Consider the following 18,088-nt stretch of genomic DNA (forward strand, 5'->3'; position numbering starts at 1 on the left):
GAAACCGAAGGTTTTGCAAAAGTCCACTTTGGTGGTGAAGACGTGAACCCAGGCAAGGAGCAATGGACTCAGTGAACAGTCTAAGGGGAAGGAACAGGTGGTCTGTAACATCACATGCTGCAGAGATATTTGTGGCATTTATGCCATATCCACATCTAATTGTACGCATTTGTATACTAGTTGAAGTGCACTTTTCTACAGTCATCAGCAAACTATTTCAGCACAGCTACTTTGTAACAAGAGGACTTGAATCTATCCCAAATATGCCTGTAGTTATCTTTTAGCCCAGTAGGTGACTCTCCAGTTTTTTCTATCCTGACCTAATACACAGAAATGTGTGTATATATATGCATATATATTCATGCATGCACATGTACCAGAATATACCAGTTGCCATAGCAACTCATGGCAACCCCATGTTTCAGAGTAGAACTTACTGTGCTCTTTCAGATCACCAGGCCTTTCTTCTGAGGCACTCTGGGTGTATTCGAAAACTTTGCATCACCCAAAGACTCCTGTGTATGTATGTATGTAGGCGTATATACATACACACATATATATATTTGTATGACAGCTGAGACAAAAGTTTTACAAATCACTATCCCTTACTCTATTCTCTTTAATCTTTTTTTTTTTTTTTTAACTGCTGGCCATGACTGAGTAAATTAATTCTGCAATCCAGTAATAGATTCTGACTTCTGGTTTGACAATCTCACCCCTACTAAAGAAACACCTGTAACGCCAGGAAGATTTAGGATCAAGTATAGAACTAATAAAGTAAATTAAAGTCAGTGCGTTAATATTTTCTATTACAATTTGGAGTCATCTACTTAATTTGGTATTTTAAGTATCTATAATGTTTAAGTGAACATAACATACTGAATTATGCAATAGATTAACTTAGCAATTCCATTTTAAAATGTGAAATGGAGTAACTAATTCAGACTCGTGATTATAAATTGATAAGCATAGAGAATGTAACCATGTTTATAAGCAATATGGAGATTTTTAAGAAATTTTAAGAATCACCGCCCATATTTTTAAGTTTAATGGTCTGTCAAGTAACTTAATTGTTTAAGAAGAAAATAAAATGTATCAAATTTATAAATGCAGTTTAACTGTGGAAATTTAAGTTATTAAGTTCCCTTACAATTATTTTTTAAATTCACCAGGAAACTTGCTACTTCAGGTATAACCAGGCTTGGATTTATAACTCTAGTATTAATTATAAAGCTAAAGTAATTTCAAAACAGTCTTCTGTGTGCTCAAAAGCTGCCCTTGCGGAAGTAGCTCCAACTCACTTGGAGCTAACTAGGTGTTAAGAATTTAGGGCCGTCCACGCGGGCAGGCAACATGTGGCTCCGCAAAAGGAGCTGGGGAACAAGAAACTGTCCCAGGAACAAGTGGTATCGTCGTTCCTACTTTATTAACTGCCACCTTCATTAAAAGTAACAATAAATTTACGATTTTTTTTATACATGAAAAAAAAACACGAGTCACGTTTCCTGCAGGGTCTGCGCCGGTGCGCCCAAAACACGGTTCCTGTCTTGGGAAGGAGGAAAAGGGGCTCGGGCAGTGGGGATAGGGAAGTCGCCCTTGAGGCGGGAGGCGAGTACTGAGAGTCCTGGGGGGCGTGGAGGGAGGAGGTGTGGGTTCTCAGACCATCAGGGGAGCGGGGAGTGGGCCCCGCCACCGTTTCTGTCAGGGATGGTCGCCACGCTCCAAGCAGAGCCTCCCACACCGGATTTCACAGAGCTCTGCTGCCTGTAATTTATATGATCAAAACATGAAGGATCGGACTATTATCAAGAAAAGCGCCTTTCCAAACCGTTTTTCCGGCCTGCAGAGCCCGGACTCATCCCGCGCGTCTCCAGCAACCTTACCAGCCCGCGCTGCAGTAAAAGCCGGAAAAAGGCGACTTCTCCTCAGCGCCACTCTACCCACCCGCCCTTCAGGCGATACCATCCCAGCTGAACCCCTCCGGAGTACCCGAAATGGTGCCGTCCTCAGCCTCTGATTGGCTGACTGGCCGGGGCGTGGCCTCCGGGGCCAGGTTCCGCGCGCTAGAGCCCGCTCGCCGCATTGCGAGCCGGGCAACGAGCGAGCGCCATGGTGAGGAGTGGTTGCGGGTTGCGGGCGAGGCGAAGGCCGTGGCCTGGGTCCGTGCCTGGGCCTAGGCTTAGCCGAGGCCTGCTTTGGGGTCGGGGGCCGGGCGGACGCTGGGTCCGCGCTGATGCTCGCGCCCCGGCTCCCGTTCCAGGTACTGCTGCACGTGCTGTTCGAGCACGCGGTCGGCTACGCGCTGTTGGCGCTGAAGGAGGTGGAGGAGATCAGTCTGCTGTTGCCGCAGGTGAGTGGAATTCGGGAGATCGCAGAGCCCGAGGGGCTTCAGCGCGCCAAGGCGAGGCCCCGCGCAGACCCCAGCATGCACCGCGCGCTCCCACGTGGCCGGGTGCATGGGGTGGGGGTAGGGACCGGGCCTGGAAAGCTCTAGAGCAAGGATACTTGTCTTAATTCATGACTAGAATAGCTTTAGGAGCTTTTTGAAATAAGCCTTCTGTTATCACATACCGATTAAAGCAGAACCAGGCATCAGTGTTTTTTGAAAGTTTCTAGTTCTTCTGCGTGTCCAAGGCTGAGAACCTCAGCTTTACTGCGCCCCAGAGTCAGGATAGGAGCGAGGGAAGAAAATCGCTCGTCCTGTTTCCCCCACCCTAGGTGGAGGAGTGTGTGCTCAGTCTGGGCAAGTTCCACAACATCGTTCGTCTAGTGGCCTTTTGTCCCTTCGCCTCGTCCCAGGTTGCCTTGGAAAATGCCAACGCTGTGTCTGAAGGTGAGCTGGCCACCTCTAAGTTATAGGAGAGATAGGACTTGGGATTTCTGCTACTGTTAATTCTCCTAGGAGGTTCGTGATAATATAGACTAAATGCTGTAGTATTTAAAGCTACGTCTAGAATTGAGGTTTTATTTTCTCGTGGGCACGGGGATGGTAAATGATTCTTAAACGAAATCTTGGGTGGGGGGTTGTGATTTAAAGCCCGTTTGTTTCCACAGTTAGCCTAAACGCAGTCATTTGTTGGCTTCTTTGCTGTATCGTTAATTTGGTTGGATAAGCCAAGGGAAAAAAACTGTTCTGAAAGCAAAGAATAAATGTTTGGTCGCAGGAGGCAAATAAGATACTTGATGCTTTTATCACACTAGAGGTTACATTTTAAGCTTTAATTGTATATTTCAAATTGGTATTATTGGGCCTGAGCCCTGTTCTTCCCCTGGTTGAGCCAGGCTTTGCAGTGATGACTTGAGTCTGTCAATCCCCTGAGTATGATCACTGATGTCTCCATGTGTCTGAGCAATGCCTGAAGGGGAGGGTGTATGTCTAGGCATGCCATCCCAGCGTGCTCTGTGGAACCAGTGCAAGACCTGCTGTCACTTAATCACCTTAACAAGACAGGATCCTTTTTGTATTTTAAGCACTCTAAAGCATGTTAGTGAGAGCTGTATTTTTTACCTGGAGGCATTGTTCATGAGGATCTTCGCCTGTTCTTGGAGACACACCTGCCATCCAAAAAGAAGAAAGTACTCTTGGGAGTTGGGGATCCCAAGATTGGTGCTGCTATACAGGAGGAGTTAGGATACAACTGCCAGACTGGAGGTGTGATAGCTGAGATCCTACGAGGTGAGAATATCTATCATACTCATGCAGTTCTTGATATCTTGTGGGGGAGGTGTTCTGAAAACCTGTTAAGATGCTTCAGGTTACTTCTGGGAGGCCCTGCTTGCCTGATGGATGTGGGAGCTAGTTCGGGGCCTTTCCATGCTCATAGCCTGCCCTCCTCCAGGAATTCGCCTGCACTTCCATAATCTGGTGAAGGGTCTGACTGATCTGTCTGCTTGTAAAGCCCAACTGGGGCTGGGACACAGCTACTCTCGTGCCAAAGTTAAATTTAATGTGAACCGGGTGGACAATATGATCATCCAGTCCATTAGCCTTCTGGACCAACTGGACAAAGACATCAATACTTTCTCTATGCGGGTCAGGTAAAGTATGGGGGCAGCCCTAGAAAGTGGAGTCTTTGGCCTGTGGTTTGGCTGATTTTGAATCCTGAGATGAGTTCTGGGAAGGACCAGGTGGGGTAGGGGCTGGGCCTCCTTGTGCTTACCACAGGCTGTGTTCTTGCACTGACTGTATAGAAAGAGGAGGCAGAGTAAAGGACCCCATATACACCTCAGCCCAGGCCCTGTGCCTGGTTTGTATTGTGAATGGGGCAACATAGCATTGAGGAGGCTTTAAATATGATTGGTCCCATTTTCTCCAGGCACATAGTAGATATGGGGATACGTGGCGGCTGGTCCAGGGAGTGACCATGGCTCTTTGCAGGGAGTGGTATGGCTATCACTTTCCGGAGCTGGTGAAGATTGTCAATGACAATGCCACATACTGCCGCCTTGCCCAGTTCATTGGAAACCGCAAAGAGCTGAATGAAGACAAGTTAGAGAAGCTGGAGGAGCTGACGATGGACGGAGCCAAGGCCAAGGCCATTCTAGATGCCTCGCGGTCCTCCATGGGTCAGTGCAGAGCCTGGCAGCCAGGTGTAAGGTGTGGGGCTTTCTGTGTCTGGCTCCTGCATTCACATTTGGTGTTCTCTAGGCATGGACATATCTGCCATCGACTTGATAAACATTGAGAGCTTCTCCAGCCGTGTGGTGTCTCTGTCAGAATACCGCCAGAGCTTACACACTTACCTGCGCTCCAAGATGAGCCAAGTAGCTCCCAGCCTGTCGGCCCTGATCGGGGAAGCGGTACGTCATGGGGAGCTAAGGAATGTTGCCATGTAAATCTGCACTGCTGTGTATTTTCTGACCCATCATATATTCCTGCTTTTCCTTGGGGAGGAGGTAAGCAGGGATTATGCAATTGTTAGGTCAGCAATTTCGGCTTCTCTGACTTCTTTATGTCTGTCTCCAGGTAGGTGCACGTCTCATTGCACATGCTGGCAGCCTCACCAACCTGGCCAAGTATCCAGCATCCACAGTGCAGATCCTTGGGGCTGAAAAGGCCCTGTTCAGGTACCAGTGAGGGCACCTGCCCGTTTCAGGTGCCACTTCTGGTACCCACTACTTGTTTGGGTATCACAGTGATGGCTGACCAGGGCTCCTGACCTATACAGACCTCTGCTATGGGGGTGATGGCCAGTCCTGGTGTCTGAGTGATTCCCAGGGCCCAGCAAAAGGGACCAAGCTTCCAGGTCAGCGACATCGATGCCTTGTCCTCCCTGCCTCTGGGAGCTGTGGGTTGGCATGAGGTGGGGGTGGAGCCAATCCAGCCTGAGATTCACTTAGGAGATTTGGGAAGGCGGGAGGTAAGGAGCTGCCTTGGCTACTGCAGTTAAAGTTGGATATTAAATTCTCTGCCGATTATTCTTTCAGAGCCCTAAAAACAAGGGGGAACACTCCCAAATATGGACTCATTTTTCACTCCACCTTCATTGGCCGAGCAGCTGCCAAGAACAAAGGCCGCATCTCCAGATACTTGGCAAACAAATGCAGTATTGCCTCACGAATTGATTGTTTCTCCGGTATGGGTGGGGGACGGGGCTAGGAGGGAAGGCAAGGGGGGAGGCTGACTACCTTAGCAGCTTCTACAATGATGGCAATATTTTTCGTCAACAGCAGTTCACCCAGTGAGTGTTGATACTTTGGGTCTGAGTGAAGCTGAGGGTAGAGGGAATACCGGGTTAGATGAGTAGTTTGTCCCTTCAAGAGCTGACCGGCTTTGTTTATCCCCACATACATCCAGAGGTGCCCACGAGTGTATTTGGGGAAAAACTTCGAGAGCAAGTCGAGGAGCGGCTGTCCTTCTATGAGACTGGAGAGATTCCACGAAAGAATCTGGATGTCATGAAGGAGGCAATGGTTCAGGTCAGTTTGGGCTTTGCTGGGCGAAGAGAACCACAGCTGACTGTTGGAGGTGATGAACTGCTTAGCCTGACTTTGTAAAGTGGAGGCAAAATAACTGATTTAATGAGCCTGATCCAACAAGGCCGGGAAGGATACCTGCACAGACGGGTCTTCCGACCCTCTTCAGCACTCTTCTCTGGTCAGGCAGAGGAAGCGGCTGTTGAGATTGCTAGGAAGCTGGAGAAACAGGAGAAGAAACGTTTGAAGAAGGAAAAGAAGCGACTGGCTGCGATTGCACTCACGGCTTTGGAAAACAGCAGCAGTACTCCTGAGGAGTGTGAGGTCAGTGGGCAGGTCAGTCCCAGGTGAAGAGCCTAGCTTGTAGGACTTTCAGCAGCCAAATAAAAGATGTGATATATCAAGCCATGGTCTTGAGTCCACGCTTTTGGATTGAAATACGAACCTGAAACATCTAAAACCACCTCTTGATTGTATAGGAAAGAGATAGGTGCTGAGAGCACTCAAGAGCCCAGAGAGTTGGTCGTATTACACACCTATTCCCAGGAGTCCTCAGTCGGGGGCGGTGGGTAGCGTAAAGTCCTGGTTTGCTTGTTCTCAGACTGGTCTGGAATCGTAGCCTTTTAACAGTGGGGATGGGGGCAAGGTTTTCATTGTGCTAGCAGAATCCTTCCAGAGATTGCCAAAGAGTGCCCAATTTGTTAAAGTGTTTCAGGGGCCCCTTTTTGGAACTTGGCAGGATGGTAAAGGGTTTTGTTCTGACCCGTCTATTTTACTGAGTATGGTGGATTTTTAGTAGGGTATTCAATGGGTTTAGATAATTTTTCACTACATGGTCTTAGTGGTGGTGGTAGCCTTTGGGGTGAATTTCCAGAGTCATATCCATACAATTTTTAAAATTCCAGAAATACTAGGCAATTCTAGCAGTGCTTCCCCAAGTCTTTCTGCCCTGATTCCTTAATCACTGACATGGTGTGCGCGTTTTGTGTTCATACAGTGGATGACATTCTCATGCCCTTTTCCCCTTCAGGAGATGGGTGAAAGACCCAAAAAGAAGAAAAAGCAAAAGCCCCAGGAGGTGCCACAGGAAAATGGAATGGAAGACTCATCTAGCTCTGTTCTCCCTAAACCCAAGAAAAAGAAATCCTTTTCCAAGGAGGAGTTGGTTAGTAGTGATCTCGAAGAGACGGCTGTCAGCACAAGTTTCTCCAAGAGGAAGAAATCTTTCCCCAAAGAGGAACCAGCTAGTGATCCTGAAGAGGCAGGTAACAGCAGGAGTGTCCCGAAGAAAAAGAAGAAACTTTCTTCAAAGGAGGAGCCAGTCAGCAGTGGACCTGAAGAAGCTGCTAGCAGCAAAAGCAGTAGCTCCAAGAAAAAGAAAAAATTCAAAAAAACACCCCAAGATTAGAATGGACAGTGGACATTCCCTGGGGGGTATACCCAAGGTGACTTCCCAAATAAAAACAAAAATTCACAAAACTTGATACATTCGTGTTTTATTTAGCACCTTATATGGGTGCCGGTGGGACCTATGGGTGGGGCAGGGCAGCAATGACAGCCTCAGTGAAGTCCTGGCAGGTGGCATAACCACCCATGTCAGAAGTTCGAACCTGTGGGGGAGAATTGTCATCATATCTGTGGCCTGGACCCCACCCCTAACAAACCCACCACCCAACAGTTCCTTAACAAAGCCAGACCCGGGGCAACCTAGGCTCTGCCCAGAAAGGTGACTTATGGTCCGCTGTTTAGAGGCAAAGTTCTGGTCCAATGTACTGAAGGGATGTGTAGGTAGTATGGTCCTTGTGAGGTTGGAAGGAATAGAGGGCTCTAGCCCGCATAGGGGTGCAGGTGGCCAATGACGGACTTGATGAAGTCAGATGTGGTGCTGTAGCCGCCCATGTCTCGAGTCCGCACCTACAGCCACCACAAGTGGAGCCGTGGGGAAGAAAAGAGAACCCATGAAGGGGGGGTAGGGCAGTGTGATGAAGGAAAACCTTGGATTCAGGGATCCAGGAAGGTGACAGAAGGCCAGAAAGATGCTGCAGGAAAAGAAAGGTTTCTAAGCATGGACCTGCCCTGGGCCAGCGCACTCCCACTCTGCCCTCCTCCTGAGGGCCAGAGCAACTGCTGGAGCTGTGCTACTGCCTGGGAAGGATGAGGGGTGGGGCATGAAATAAGATGGGAAAATGCAAATCAGGGACAGGAGGAAGCTGCCATGGAGGAAATTCAGAGAAGGATCATGTGGAAGGAAAAGATGGCAGGGGAATGACGATGAAGATGGACTCCAGGTTTGGAGAAGTTAAAGCTGGTGCCTCATCCTGCCAGTTTCCCCTCTCTACCCTATGCCTCCCACACACCCTCCTCCCCAGATAAAAAGCTGCAAGCTCTGGGTTAAGACAAAGCCCATGAAAGGGGCAGTGAGTGGATGAAGCAGGAAAGAAGGGATGGCAGATGGGAACTAAAAGAAGCAAAGCACATCCAGAAAATGAAACAGCCAAGAGAAGGGAGGGGAAGAAGAGCCCTGAGAGGGAGGGGAAGACCAGAAAGCAGACATTCTGGGGACCTCGAGGGAAAAGAGACCTCGACTCACGTTCCCCAGAGCGCAGTGCCAAGGCCCTGAGCCCAGCAGCCTTTCCAAACTTACCCTGCCAACTTTGATCACCTTCTTCACCGCATCTGCGATTATGGTGGAGTGATACTCAAGACTGTGAATGTGGACAGGAAAAAACTGAGACCCGAACCACCCCCAACAGCATCCAACCTTCCCACAGCCTCCCATGAGCCTACTTGAGATGCCGCAGCATGTTGGAGGCTGAGAGCAGCATGGCTGTGGGGTTGGCTATATTCCTGCCCACTGCCTGAGCAAATGGGTGCCTGGCGCCCTGTGAGTGGAAGAGGCAGGCCAGAGTCACTGGGGCGTAAGCATTATAGAGAAGCTGAAGTCAGGGAAAAGCATTATGGGAGAGGCTGGGATAAGAGGGAGGTTAAGCCAGGGTCACCGAGAAGCACTGTGGGGTGGGGGGCAGTGGGTAAGCAGGCCAGGGTCACTATGCAGAGGAAAAAGCTGGCGAGGAGGCATGAGGCAGGGGGGAAGGGGAACCTGAGGTTAGAGAAAGGGCATGCAGAGAGGGTTCGGGGAAGAGGTAACTTCACTCACCGTCTCAAAGACTGCATACTCTGCACTGTAGCTCTCCCCGGGAACCACACCAGCTCCCCCAACCAGGCCAGCAGCCAGATTGTCAATAATGTTCCCATAGAGATTGGGCATCACAAGCACATCAAACTGGTAAGGATTCTGCACCAGCTAGGGGGCAAGATGTGGGCATGGAGGAAGAAAAACCAAACCCACTGCCATCAAGTCGATTCCAACTCATAGTGACCCTACAGGACACAGCAGAACTGTCCCATAGGGTTTCCAAGGCTGTAAATCTTTACAGAAGCAAACTGTCACATTTTTCTCCTGTAGAGTGGCTGGTGGGTTCGAGCTGCCAACTTTTTAGTTAGCAGCCAAGCTCTTAACAACTGCACCACCAGGGTTCCCTGCTGGCATGCAGAATGGAGGTGAATTCCACTCACTCCACACCCTCCCTCAGCATCAAGAGACTCACCTGCATGCAGCAGTTGTCTATGATCATTGTCTCAAACTTGATTTTGGGGTACAGTTCAGCAACTTCCCTACAGCACTGCAGGAACAAACCATCCCCAAGTTTCCTGTCCATGGGCCAAAAGGAACAGATTCAGTCAAAAGAATGGAGGGAGCTACTTTCCCAGGAGCCCACCCCGCAGCAAAGCCATGTCCCTCACATGATGTTGGCCTTGTGCACTGCCGTGACCTTGTTCCGTCCCTTCTTGGTGGCATAGTCAAAGGCAAACTTTGCAATCCGCTGAGACTTGGTTCGAGTGACAATCTTCAAGCACTCAATCACACCCTTGGCACTCTGGGTAAGAAGACAGAAGCAGCTGAGTGACTGGGAAAGAGAGGGGGAAAGGAGCTAGGTCTCTCTCCAACCTCCATCCCCACCCTCCTGATTTCTGGGGCCTCACCTCGTGTTCTAGAGAGCTGTATTCCCCTTCCGTCTGCTCTCGAATGATCACCAGGTCTAGATTGTTGTGTCGGGTCTTATAGCCAGGAAGTGACTTCACATGGACCACATTGGCAAACAAATCCAACTTACGCCTATGGGTGAGGCACAGCGTCAACACTGCAACTAGTGCCCCGGTGCCCCTTTGACCCACTGCCCCCAACACCTACCTCAGCCTCATGTCGTAGGAGGCTAGCTCCCCCTTATACTCCATTGGGGTGTGGATCTTTCCTGTGTAAAAGAGTCAGGAGTGGGGGGTGTCAGGCATAGGCCAACCCAAGACAACCCAGACCTGTATTCAATCCCCTCGGGGGCATAATGCAACCCAGACTCCCCATAAATCACTGACCCTTAATTGCCCCTGGGGGCAAGGGGCAAAGGAAATTATTGAAGTTAAACAATTTGTCTGCTGCTGTATGTCTATTTAGGTTGAACCTTCAAAATGGCCTTAAAGGAGGACATAAGATTTTTTCATATTTATCTAGCGAGCTTAGGTTAATAATAGGTTAGAAAACAATGCTAGGGAATCTGTAACCTTTCCTGGTGTTTCTGTGTGTATTTGACAATTTTTCAACCAGTACTTACTGAATATCAACCATATGCCAGGCACCAGGGACATCCATCAACCAAAAAAACACAATCCCTGCCTTCGAGGAGCAAAACAATGCACTAGGGAAGACAGACAACGTGAAGGACGTGATAAATACCATGGGAGACTGTCTTAGTTCTCTAGTGCTGCTATAACAAATACCACAAGTGGGTGGCTTTAACAAACAGAAATTTATATTCTCACAGTTTAGGAGGTTAGAAGTCCAAATTCAGAGTGCCAGCTCTAGGCGAAGGCTTTCTCTGTCGGCTCTGGGGGAAGGTCCTTGTCTCTTCAGCTTGTTTCCTAATTCTTTGGAGATCTACACGTGGCTTAGCATCAATCTTCCCCCATCTCTGCTTCTCTAGCTTGCTTGTTTAATCTCTTTTATATCTCAAAAGAGATTGACTCAAGATACACCCTACACTAATCCTGTCTCATTAATATAACAGACAACCCATCCCTAAATGGGATTAAACCACAGGCCAGGCATAGAGGTTAGGATTTGTAACATACTTTGGGGGGACACAGTTCAATCTATAACAGGTATTAAGAAGTGCATTGAAACACAGAGAAGAAATTGCCTCTGGTAATATCAGGAAGTGTCACAGAAAGCTGGCATTTCAGCTGGACCTTAGGGTGAGTGTAATGGTCGAATGGTGACCCCCAAAATGATATGTTCATGTCCAAAACCCCCAGAACCCATAAATGTGACCTTATATGGAAAAATGGTCTTTGCAGATATAATTAAAGATTTCAAAATTAAATTATCCTGGATTAGGGTGAACCCTAAATCCCATGACAAAAACCCAGTGCTGGTGAGTCCATTCCAACTTACAGCAAGCCTATAAGGCAGAGTATAACTGCCCCATAGGGTTTCCAAGGCTGTAAATCTTTACACAGAGCCACGAATGGATTCGAACCACTGACCTTTTGGTTACCAGCCAAGTGCTTTACCCACTGTGCCACCAGGGCTCCTAAATCCAATGACGAAAACAAAAACAAAAACCACACTCGTTGCCGTCGAGTCAGTTCCGACTCACAGCAACCCTAAAGGAGAGCAGAACTTCCCCATCGGGTTTCCAAGGGGTGGCTGGTGGATTCGAACTGCCGACCTTTTGGTTACACAGCCAAACTCTTACCCACTGCGTCATCAGGGCTCCAAATCCAATGACGAGTCCTTACAAAAGAAAGGGAAACAGACACAAAGGCAGAGAAGGCCACGTGAAGATGGAGGCAGAGACAAGAGTGATGCATCTACAAGCTAAGGAATGCCAAGAGCCACCAGAAACAGGCAAGAAAGGATCTTCCCTAGAGCCTTCTGAGAGAACGTGGCCCTGTCAACACCTTGATTTCTAATTTCTGGCCTCCAGAACTGTGAGAGAATAAATTTCTATTGTTTTAAACCACCAAGTTTGTGGTAATTTGTTACGGCAGCCCCAGGAAAGTAATACAGATTTTGGTACCAGAAAGTGGGGTGCTGCTGTAACAAATACCTAAATATGTGGAAATGGCTTTGAAATTGAGTAATGGGTAGAGACTGGAAGAATTTTGAGGCAAAGAATAGAAAAAGCCTAAATTCTGGTGACAACTCAGAAGGAAGTTAAGAGTTGATGCTGTAATGGGTTGAGCCTTTGGAGATAGTGGGATAGGGTGAATGTGTTTTGCACGTGGGAGAGACATGGATTTGGGGGAACCAAAGGGCTGACTGTAGCGCATTTAATGGTGACCCCCAAAAATGGTGTATCCATGTCCTAATCCTAAAACCTATAAATGTGAAATTATTTGGGGGGGGGAAAAAAAGGTCTCTGTAGATGTAATTAAGTTAAGGATCTCAAGATGAAATCATCCTGGATAGGATGAACCCTGAATCCAATGGCAAGTCCTTATAAGAGGAAAGGAGACAAAGAGACACAGAGGAGAGAAGACCATGCAAAGACATAGGCAGAGATTGGAGTGATGCATCTAAAATAAGGTAAGAAACAAGGAAGAGCCACCAGAATTTAGAAGGAAAGATTCTTCCCTAGAAAATTCAGAGGGAGCGTGGCCCTGCCAACACCTTGATTTCCAATTTCTAGCCTCCAGAACTATGAGAGAATAAATTTCTGTTGTTTTAAGCCACCTAGTTTATGGTAATTTGTTATGGCAGCCCTAGAAAACTAATACAGTGAGTGAGATTCTGACAGGCAGCAGCAAAGAAAAAACATTCTGGGCAAAGCGAACAGCATGAGTCAAAATAGCATATGTATTTAGAAATTAACACACTATCTGGTGTGGCCAAAGCACAGAATAAATGTCACAGAAACCAAGGCAAAAAAGCTGAGGGCCAGCTTATAAAGGACCTACTTTCCTATGCTAAAGCTGGGCCTGGCAAAGTCAAGCTGGTCTTTCCAAGAGAAGAGATGTAGACGATGGTCTGCAGAAGCAGAACTGGAAGCCAAGAAATCCAATGAGGAGATTAAAGTAGAGCAGAAGAGAAGACAGAATAAAAAGGGTAGCTAGAAGTAACATTCTAGAAAAACAATTAACAGGACTTGATGACTGACAGTGTAGCCTGACAGACTCCAAACCCTTAGAGCTTTCCTACATTCACAGCTGATATGATCTCTCAACTCCTGGGCTCCCAATGAGAAGGAATAAATGTGCACATATCAGTGGCGGGAGGTCTGGGAAGTCAATGTATTAGTATGTGAGGAAGGGGGCTTAATGAACATTTGTTCCTTTGATTTTAAATGACACAAGGGGAGGATGCAAGGGGGCACACATACCAATGATGGCCACCTTGTTCTCCTTCATGGAACTCAGCACCTGCTCCAGCTTTTCCTCAGATGCCATATTCTGCACCTCACTGAGGTGGTGTTCCTTGAACTCCACCGGGACAGCAGCAGCCTTCAAGGGCAGGTCCCAAAAATTGTTGGGTCGAGGTGGCGTAAATCCTTTCCAACTCATCCCATCCTCTCTGCAGGCTGATTCCCCAGGCCACTCACCTTGAACACCTCCTTGACGGCGTGCATCAGCTCAGGCCCCACGCCGTCTCCCGGCAGCATGGTCACGGGAAAGGCGCCCTCCACCCTCACGTCCTCGCCCTAGGGGCGAGGTCAACAGAGCTTGAGCTGCGGCAGGAGTGGAGGTTCTGGGGGGCAGGGGAGGGGTGGGACAGAAGAGGCGGGAAAGTGGGGAAGAAGCTGGCGGAGGGAGCCGCGAGAGGTGAGTGGCTTGTGAGAAGAGTCCGCAGCCGGACTCCCACTTACCTGGCTCCGCGAGGCGGCGCGCGTCGCGGCCGAGGTGCCCAGACCCCTCCATACCCCAGGATTCGGGGTGGCGACCAACGCCTACGACAGAGACACACAAGCCTATGAGGTCGGACCTGATACCCCCTAGACCCCGAATACTGCGGTGACCGTTCCCTCTTAGAAACCCCCGGGCCTCACTCGGGTCAGCCAGCGGACACTACTCAGAGAAGCCATGACCTCCTGCGCGGAAAGTCGCGGGGGAAGTGACGCGAGAGCTTGGCGCAGCCCATTATTCGGACTTCCGGCCCGTTTTCAGGAGCTTGGTTGTCTGTTGCTGTGTCTTCGTCATTCTCTGCCCATGGCTGTTTTGCCTTCTCTTTCATCCTCTTCTAATTACCCCTCCTTTGGAGGCTGAAAGAGAAGGTCACGGGACACATAAGCACTTTGTCTATTGCTTTTTCTCAGTCACCATATTTATGTCGAAACTTAAAAATGACATTAAAGGAGAATATGAGGTTTCATGTTTATCATACAAGGGCCTGAGTTTAGTAAGAAGTTGAGTAACAATACTGAGGTATCTGTACTTTTTCTTAACGCTTGTGTTGCCACGTTTGTCATTCTGTTAACTAATACTGAGCGCTTACTGTATGTCAAGCACTAGAGGTGTTAAATAACACCGCACAGTTTATAGGAGGTGTGTCTGCTTTCTCGTTCAATACCCTAGTCTGCCCGATTGTTGTTGTTAGATACTGTGGTGCAGTGAATTACTTAATACGGCCCTTCCAGCCATAGCCTTTGTAGCTCCCACAAAATGATGGGCGGGGGGGGGGGACTGTGCAAATGAGATGCTTGTGGCCCCTCAAGGGGATTGGATAGCTTGCTAATAATGTAAATAAGGTGCATGGCACCCTTGTGGGGGTTGTGTTGTTGTTAGGTGCTGCCGGGTCAGTTCCAACTCGTATTGACCCTATGTACAACAGAAGGAAACACTGCCTGGTCCTGCGCCATCCTCACAATCGTTATGCTTGAGCCCATTGTTGCAGCTACTGTGTCAGTCCATCTCGTTGAGGGTCTTCCTCTTTTTCACTCACCCTCTACCAAGCATGATGTCCTTCTCCAGGGACTGATCCCTTCTGATAACATGTTCAAAGTATGTGAGACGTAGTCTCACCATCCTTGCTTCTAAGGAGCATTCTGGCTGTACTTCTTCCAATATAGATTTGTTCATTCTTCTGGCAGTCCATGGTATATTCCATATTCTTTGCCAACACCACAATTCAAAGGCATCAATTCTTCAGTCTTCGTTATTCATCATCCAGCTTTCGCATGCATACGAGGTGATTGAAAACACCATGGATTGGGTCAGGGGCACCTTAGTCTTCAAGGCGACGTCTTTGCTTTTTAACACTTTAAAGAGGTCTTTTGCAGCAGATCTTCCCAATGCAATGAGTCTTCTGATTTTTTTTTTAATTGTGCTTTAGGTGAAAGTTTACAGCTCAAGTTAATTTCTCATACAAAAGTTTATACACACTGTTGTATGACACTAGTTGCAATCCCTATAATGTGACAGCACATTCCTCCTTTCCACCCCAGGTTTCCCGTGTCTGTCCAACCAGCTCCTGTCCCTTCCTGCCTTCTCATCCCACCTCGGGACAGGAGCCGCCCATTTGGTCTCATGTATTTGCTTGAACTAAGAAGCACGCTCCTCACAAGTTCTGTTTTATGTGTTATAGTCCAGTGTAATCTTTGTCTGAAGAGTGGGCCTCGGGAATGGTTTTAGTTCTGGGTTAACAGAGAGTCTAGGAGCCATGGCTTCGAGGTTTCCTCTAGTCTCAGTCAGACCATTAAGTATGGTCTTTTTACATGAATTTGAGTTATGCTCCACACTTTTCTCCTGCTCTGTCAAGGACTCTCTGTTGTGTTCCCTGTCAGAGCAGTCATTGGTGGTACCTGGGCACCATCTAGTTCTGCTCTCAGGCTGGTGGAGTCTCTGGTTTATGTGGCCCTTTTGTCTCTTGGGCTAATATTTTCCTTATGTCTTTGGTGTTCTTCATTCTCCTTTGCTCCAAGTGGGTTGGGACAAATTGATGCATCTTAGATGGCCACTCGCAAGCTTTTAAGACCCTGGACACCATTCACCAAAGTGGGATGCAGAACATTTTCTTAATAAACTTTGTTACGCTGGTTGACCTAGATGTCCCCCGAAACCATGGTTCCCAAGACCCCAGCGCCTGCTACTCTGTCCCTTGAAGAGTTTAGTTGTGTTCAGGAAACTTCTTAGCTTTTGGTTTAGTCCAGTTGTGCTGACTTCCCCTGTATTGTGTGTTGTCCTTCCCTTCACCTGATTGTTGTCTACTGTCTAGTTAGTGAATTCCCCTCTCACTCCCTCCCCACCCTCGTAATCATCAAAGAATGTTTTCTTCTGTGTTTAAACCTTTTCTTGTGTTCTTATAATAGTGGCTCATACAATATTTGTCCTTTTGTGACTAATTTCACTCAGCATAATACCTTCCAGATTCATCCATGTTGTGAGATGTTTCAAAAATTCATCATTGTTCATTATTATTGCATAATATTCCATTGTGTGTATGTACCATAATTTGTTCATCCATTCATCTGCTGATGGGCACCTAGGTTGTTTCTATCTTTTTTCTATTGTGAACAGTGCTGCAATGAACATAGGTGTGTATATATCTATTTGTGTGACGGCTCTTATTTCTCTAGGCTATATTCCAAGGAGTGGGATTGCTGGATTGTATGGTACTTCTACTTCTAGCTTTTTAAGGAAGCACCAAATCGATTTCCAAAGTGGTTGTACCATTTTATGTTCCTACCGGCAGTGCATAAGTGTTCCAGTCTCTGCACAACCTCTCCAGCATTCATTATTTTGTGTTTTTTTTTTTTTTTTGGATTAATGCTAGCGTTGTTGGGGTGAGAGTCTTGTGATTTCTTGACTGCTGCTTCCATGGGTGTTGATTGCAGAGCTAAGTAAAATGAAATCCTTGACAATTTCAATCTTTTCTCCATTTATCATGATGTTGCTTATTGGTCCAGTTGTGAGGATTTTTGTTTTCCTTCTTATGGGAGGGGGACCATGCAAATTAGGTGTATGGAACCCTAATAAGGGAATGGGTCAGTTGCGGCATCCCCCTAGGCTTAAAGGAAGACACGGAGAGAGAGAGAGAAGAGCTATAACACCAAAGACAAGAGAGAAGCAGCAGAACCAGGACAGAGAGGGAGAGCTGTAACACCAGAGACAGTAAGAAGCAGCAGCAGAGAAACGGCAGCAGCAGAACCAGGAGACCAGCAGGAGACAGCGCAGTGGACTTCCTGGCCCACTGACGGAGAAAGCTGAGTACTTTGGGGCAGGAGGCTTGCTGGCGGAGTAGGGTGCCTCCAGGCACTTGGTGGAGTTAGGTTTGCCGACCTAAAGAGCTAGAGCTGAGCACCTTCAGCCAAGGCTTACTGGTGGAGTGGGGTGTCTCTGGTCACTTATCAGCAGAGCTAAAAGAGCTTGGTAACACTTGCCCAATCAGGGCAGAGGCCAGGCCAAGAGCCAGGGAGAGACCTGCCTGTGGGCACAGCTGAGAAGAGGCTGTCTTGATGGAAGTGCTATAGCCTGAGCATTCCTGAACCTGAATTGTAACCTGTTACCTCGCTAATAAACTCTGTAGCTGTGAGTATGGTCTGTGAGTTCTGTGTCGCCATTGCAACGAATTATTGAACCCAGCAGAGAAGTAGATAGTGCCGTGGGAGGGACAGTTGTTGTCAGAATTGGTAAAGATGGCAGACAGAGGAGGCACATCTGACCTCCACCTCATAGGAATCAGCCTTGGGCTGTTGATCTTGATTCTCCTTCCACCTTGTGAAGTTAGACGACAAGATCTGACCTAGGATAAAAATCACCACTAAGTTACAGCAAAGCAAAGAGTAAGGTTTTATTCAGCATGTGTTACAAGAGGCAAAAGTGGGAAATGGACAAGCATGCTGCCAGAGCCATGTCTGTCCGAGTCCATGGAACATTACAGACTCATCAGTATATATTAACAATACAAATGGGTAAAATCACTAAAAGTTATACCTTTTCGCAGATTGGCTAAATCTCCGTGATTCTATATTTTCAACTTTCTTAATAATCACTGGTATGGATTTCAGTAACGGCAGTCGGGAGGGTCTTCATAGGTCCAACAAATCTTACTGTTTACTGAATGCTAATAGAAAAAGATAGGAGTGGAAAATACGTGGGTGTTTTGTGCTCTGTTTATGTGAAA

General features: G+C 47.6%; 2 protein-coding genes and 5 non-coding genes across 14 annotated transcripts; 6 read left to right on the forward strand and 1 right to left on the reverse strand.

The window, feature by feature from the left end:
- Window positions 1-1,988: 1,988 nt before the first annotated feature.
- NOP56 (NOP56 ribonucleoprotein) lies at window positions 1,989-7,393 on the forward strand. 6 transcript variants are annotated; one of them, XM_004383004.1, is made up of 12 exons: window positions 1,989-2,112; window positions 2,261-2,350; window positions 2,719-2,833; window positions 3,515-3,676; window positions 3,840-4,038; window positions 4,379-4,566; window positions 4,649-4,800; window positions 4,967-5,067; window positions 5,428-5,576; window positions 5,798-5,919; window positions 6,103-6,240; window positions 6,947-7,393. In XM_004383004.1, the coding sequence occupies exons 1-12, from the start codon at window positions 2,110-2,112 to the stop codon at window positions 7,322-7,324; spliced, it is 1,797 nt and encodes a 598-aa protein (XP_004383061.1). In that variant the 5' UTR covers window positions 1,989-2,109; the 3' UTR covers window positions 7,325-7,393. The 6 variants fall into 6 exon arrangements, with proteins under 6 accessions (XP_004383061.1, XP_023593271.1, XP_023593270.1 ...); XM_023737503.1 differs by having other exon boundaries at window positions 2,088-2,112; window positions 6,103-6,252; window positions 6,947-7,387; XM_023737502.1 differs by having other exon boundaries at window positions 2,096-2,350.
- Window positions 3,286-3,353, forward strand: LOC111821773 (small nucleolar RNA SNORD110). Its single transcript, XR_002825109.1, has one exon. It is a non-coding gene; the product is annotated as a small nucleolar RNA SNORD110 (small nucleolar RNA).
- Window positions 4,144-4,274, forward strand: LOC111821771 (small nucleolar RNA SNORA51). Its single transcript, XR_002825107.1, has one exon. It is a non-coding gene; the product is annotated as a small nucleolar RNA SNORA51 (small nucleolar RNA).
- On the forward strand, window positions 5,129-5,213 carry LOC111821772 (small nucleolar RNA SNORD86). The gene has a single exon (XR_002825108.1). It is a non-coding gene; the product is annotated as a small nucleolar RNA SNORD86 (small nucleolar RNA).
- On the forward strand, window positions 5,640-5,710 carry LOC111821778 (small nucleolar RNA SNORD56). Its single transcript, XR_002825113.1, has one exon. It is a non-coding gene; the product is annotated as a small nucleolar RNA SNORD56 (small nucleolar RNA).
- On the forward strand, window positions 5,964-6,034 carry LOC111821777 (small nucleolar RNA SNORD57). Its single transcript, XR_002825112.1, has one exon. It is a non-coding gene; the product is annotated as a small nucleolar RNA SNORD57 (small nucleolar RNA).
- On the reverse strand, window positions 7,392-14,196 carry IDH3B (isocitrate dehydrogenase (NAD(+)) 3 non-catalytic subunit beta). Of its 3 annotated transcripts, none has more exons than XM_004383005.2 (12): window positions 14,016-14,190; window positions 13,836-13,916; window positions 13,572-13,670; window positions 13,353-13,473; window positions 10,169-10,229; window positions 9,961-10,093; window positions 9,721-9,854; window positions 9,525-9,627; window positions 9,074-9,220; window positions 8,704-8,798; window positions 8,561-8,621; window positions 7,392-7,830 (listed from the first exon to the last, which is right to left on the reverse strand). In XM_004383005.2, the coding sequence occupies exons 1-12, from the start codon at window positions 14,049-14,051 to the stop codon at window positions 7,744-7,746; spliced, it is 1,158 nt and encodes a 385-aa protein (XP_004383062.1). In that variant the 5' UTR covers window positions 14,052-14,190; the 3' UTR covers window positions 7,392-7,743. The 3 variants fall into 3 exon arrangements, with proteins under 3 accessions (XP_004383062.1, XP_023593272.1, XP_004383063.1); XM_023737504.1 differs by having other exon boundaries at window positions 7,408-7,830; window positions 8,561-8,592; window positions 14,016-14,194; XM_004383006.2 differs by having other exon boundaries at window positions 7,446-7,526; window positions 14,016-14,196.
- Window positions 14,197-18,088: the final 3,892 nt, after the last annotated feature.

The sequence above is a fragment of the Trichechus manatus genome, unplaced genomic scaffold (genome assembly GCF_000243295.1).
Source record: "Trichechus manatus latirostris isolate Lorelei unplaced genomic scaffold, TriManLat1.0 scaffold00104, whole genome shotgun sequence".
NCBI classification, from domain to species: domain Eukaryota; kingdom Metazoa; phylum Chordata; class Mammalia; order Sirenia; family Trichechidae; genus Trichechus; species Trichechus manatus.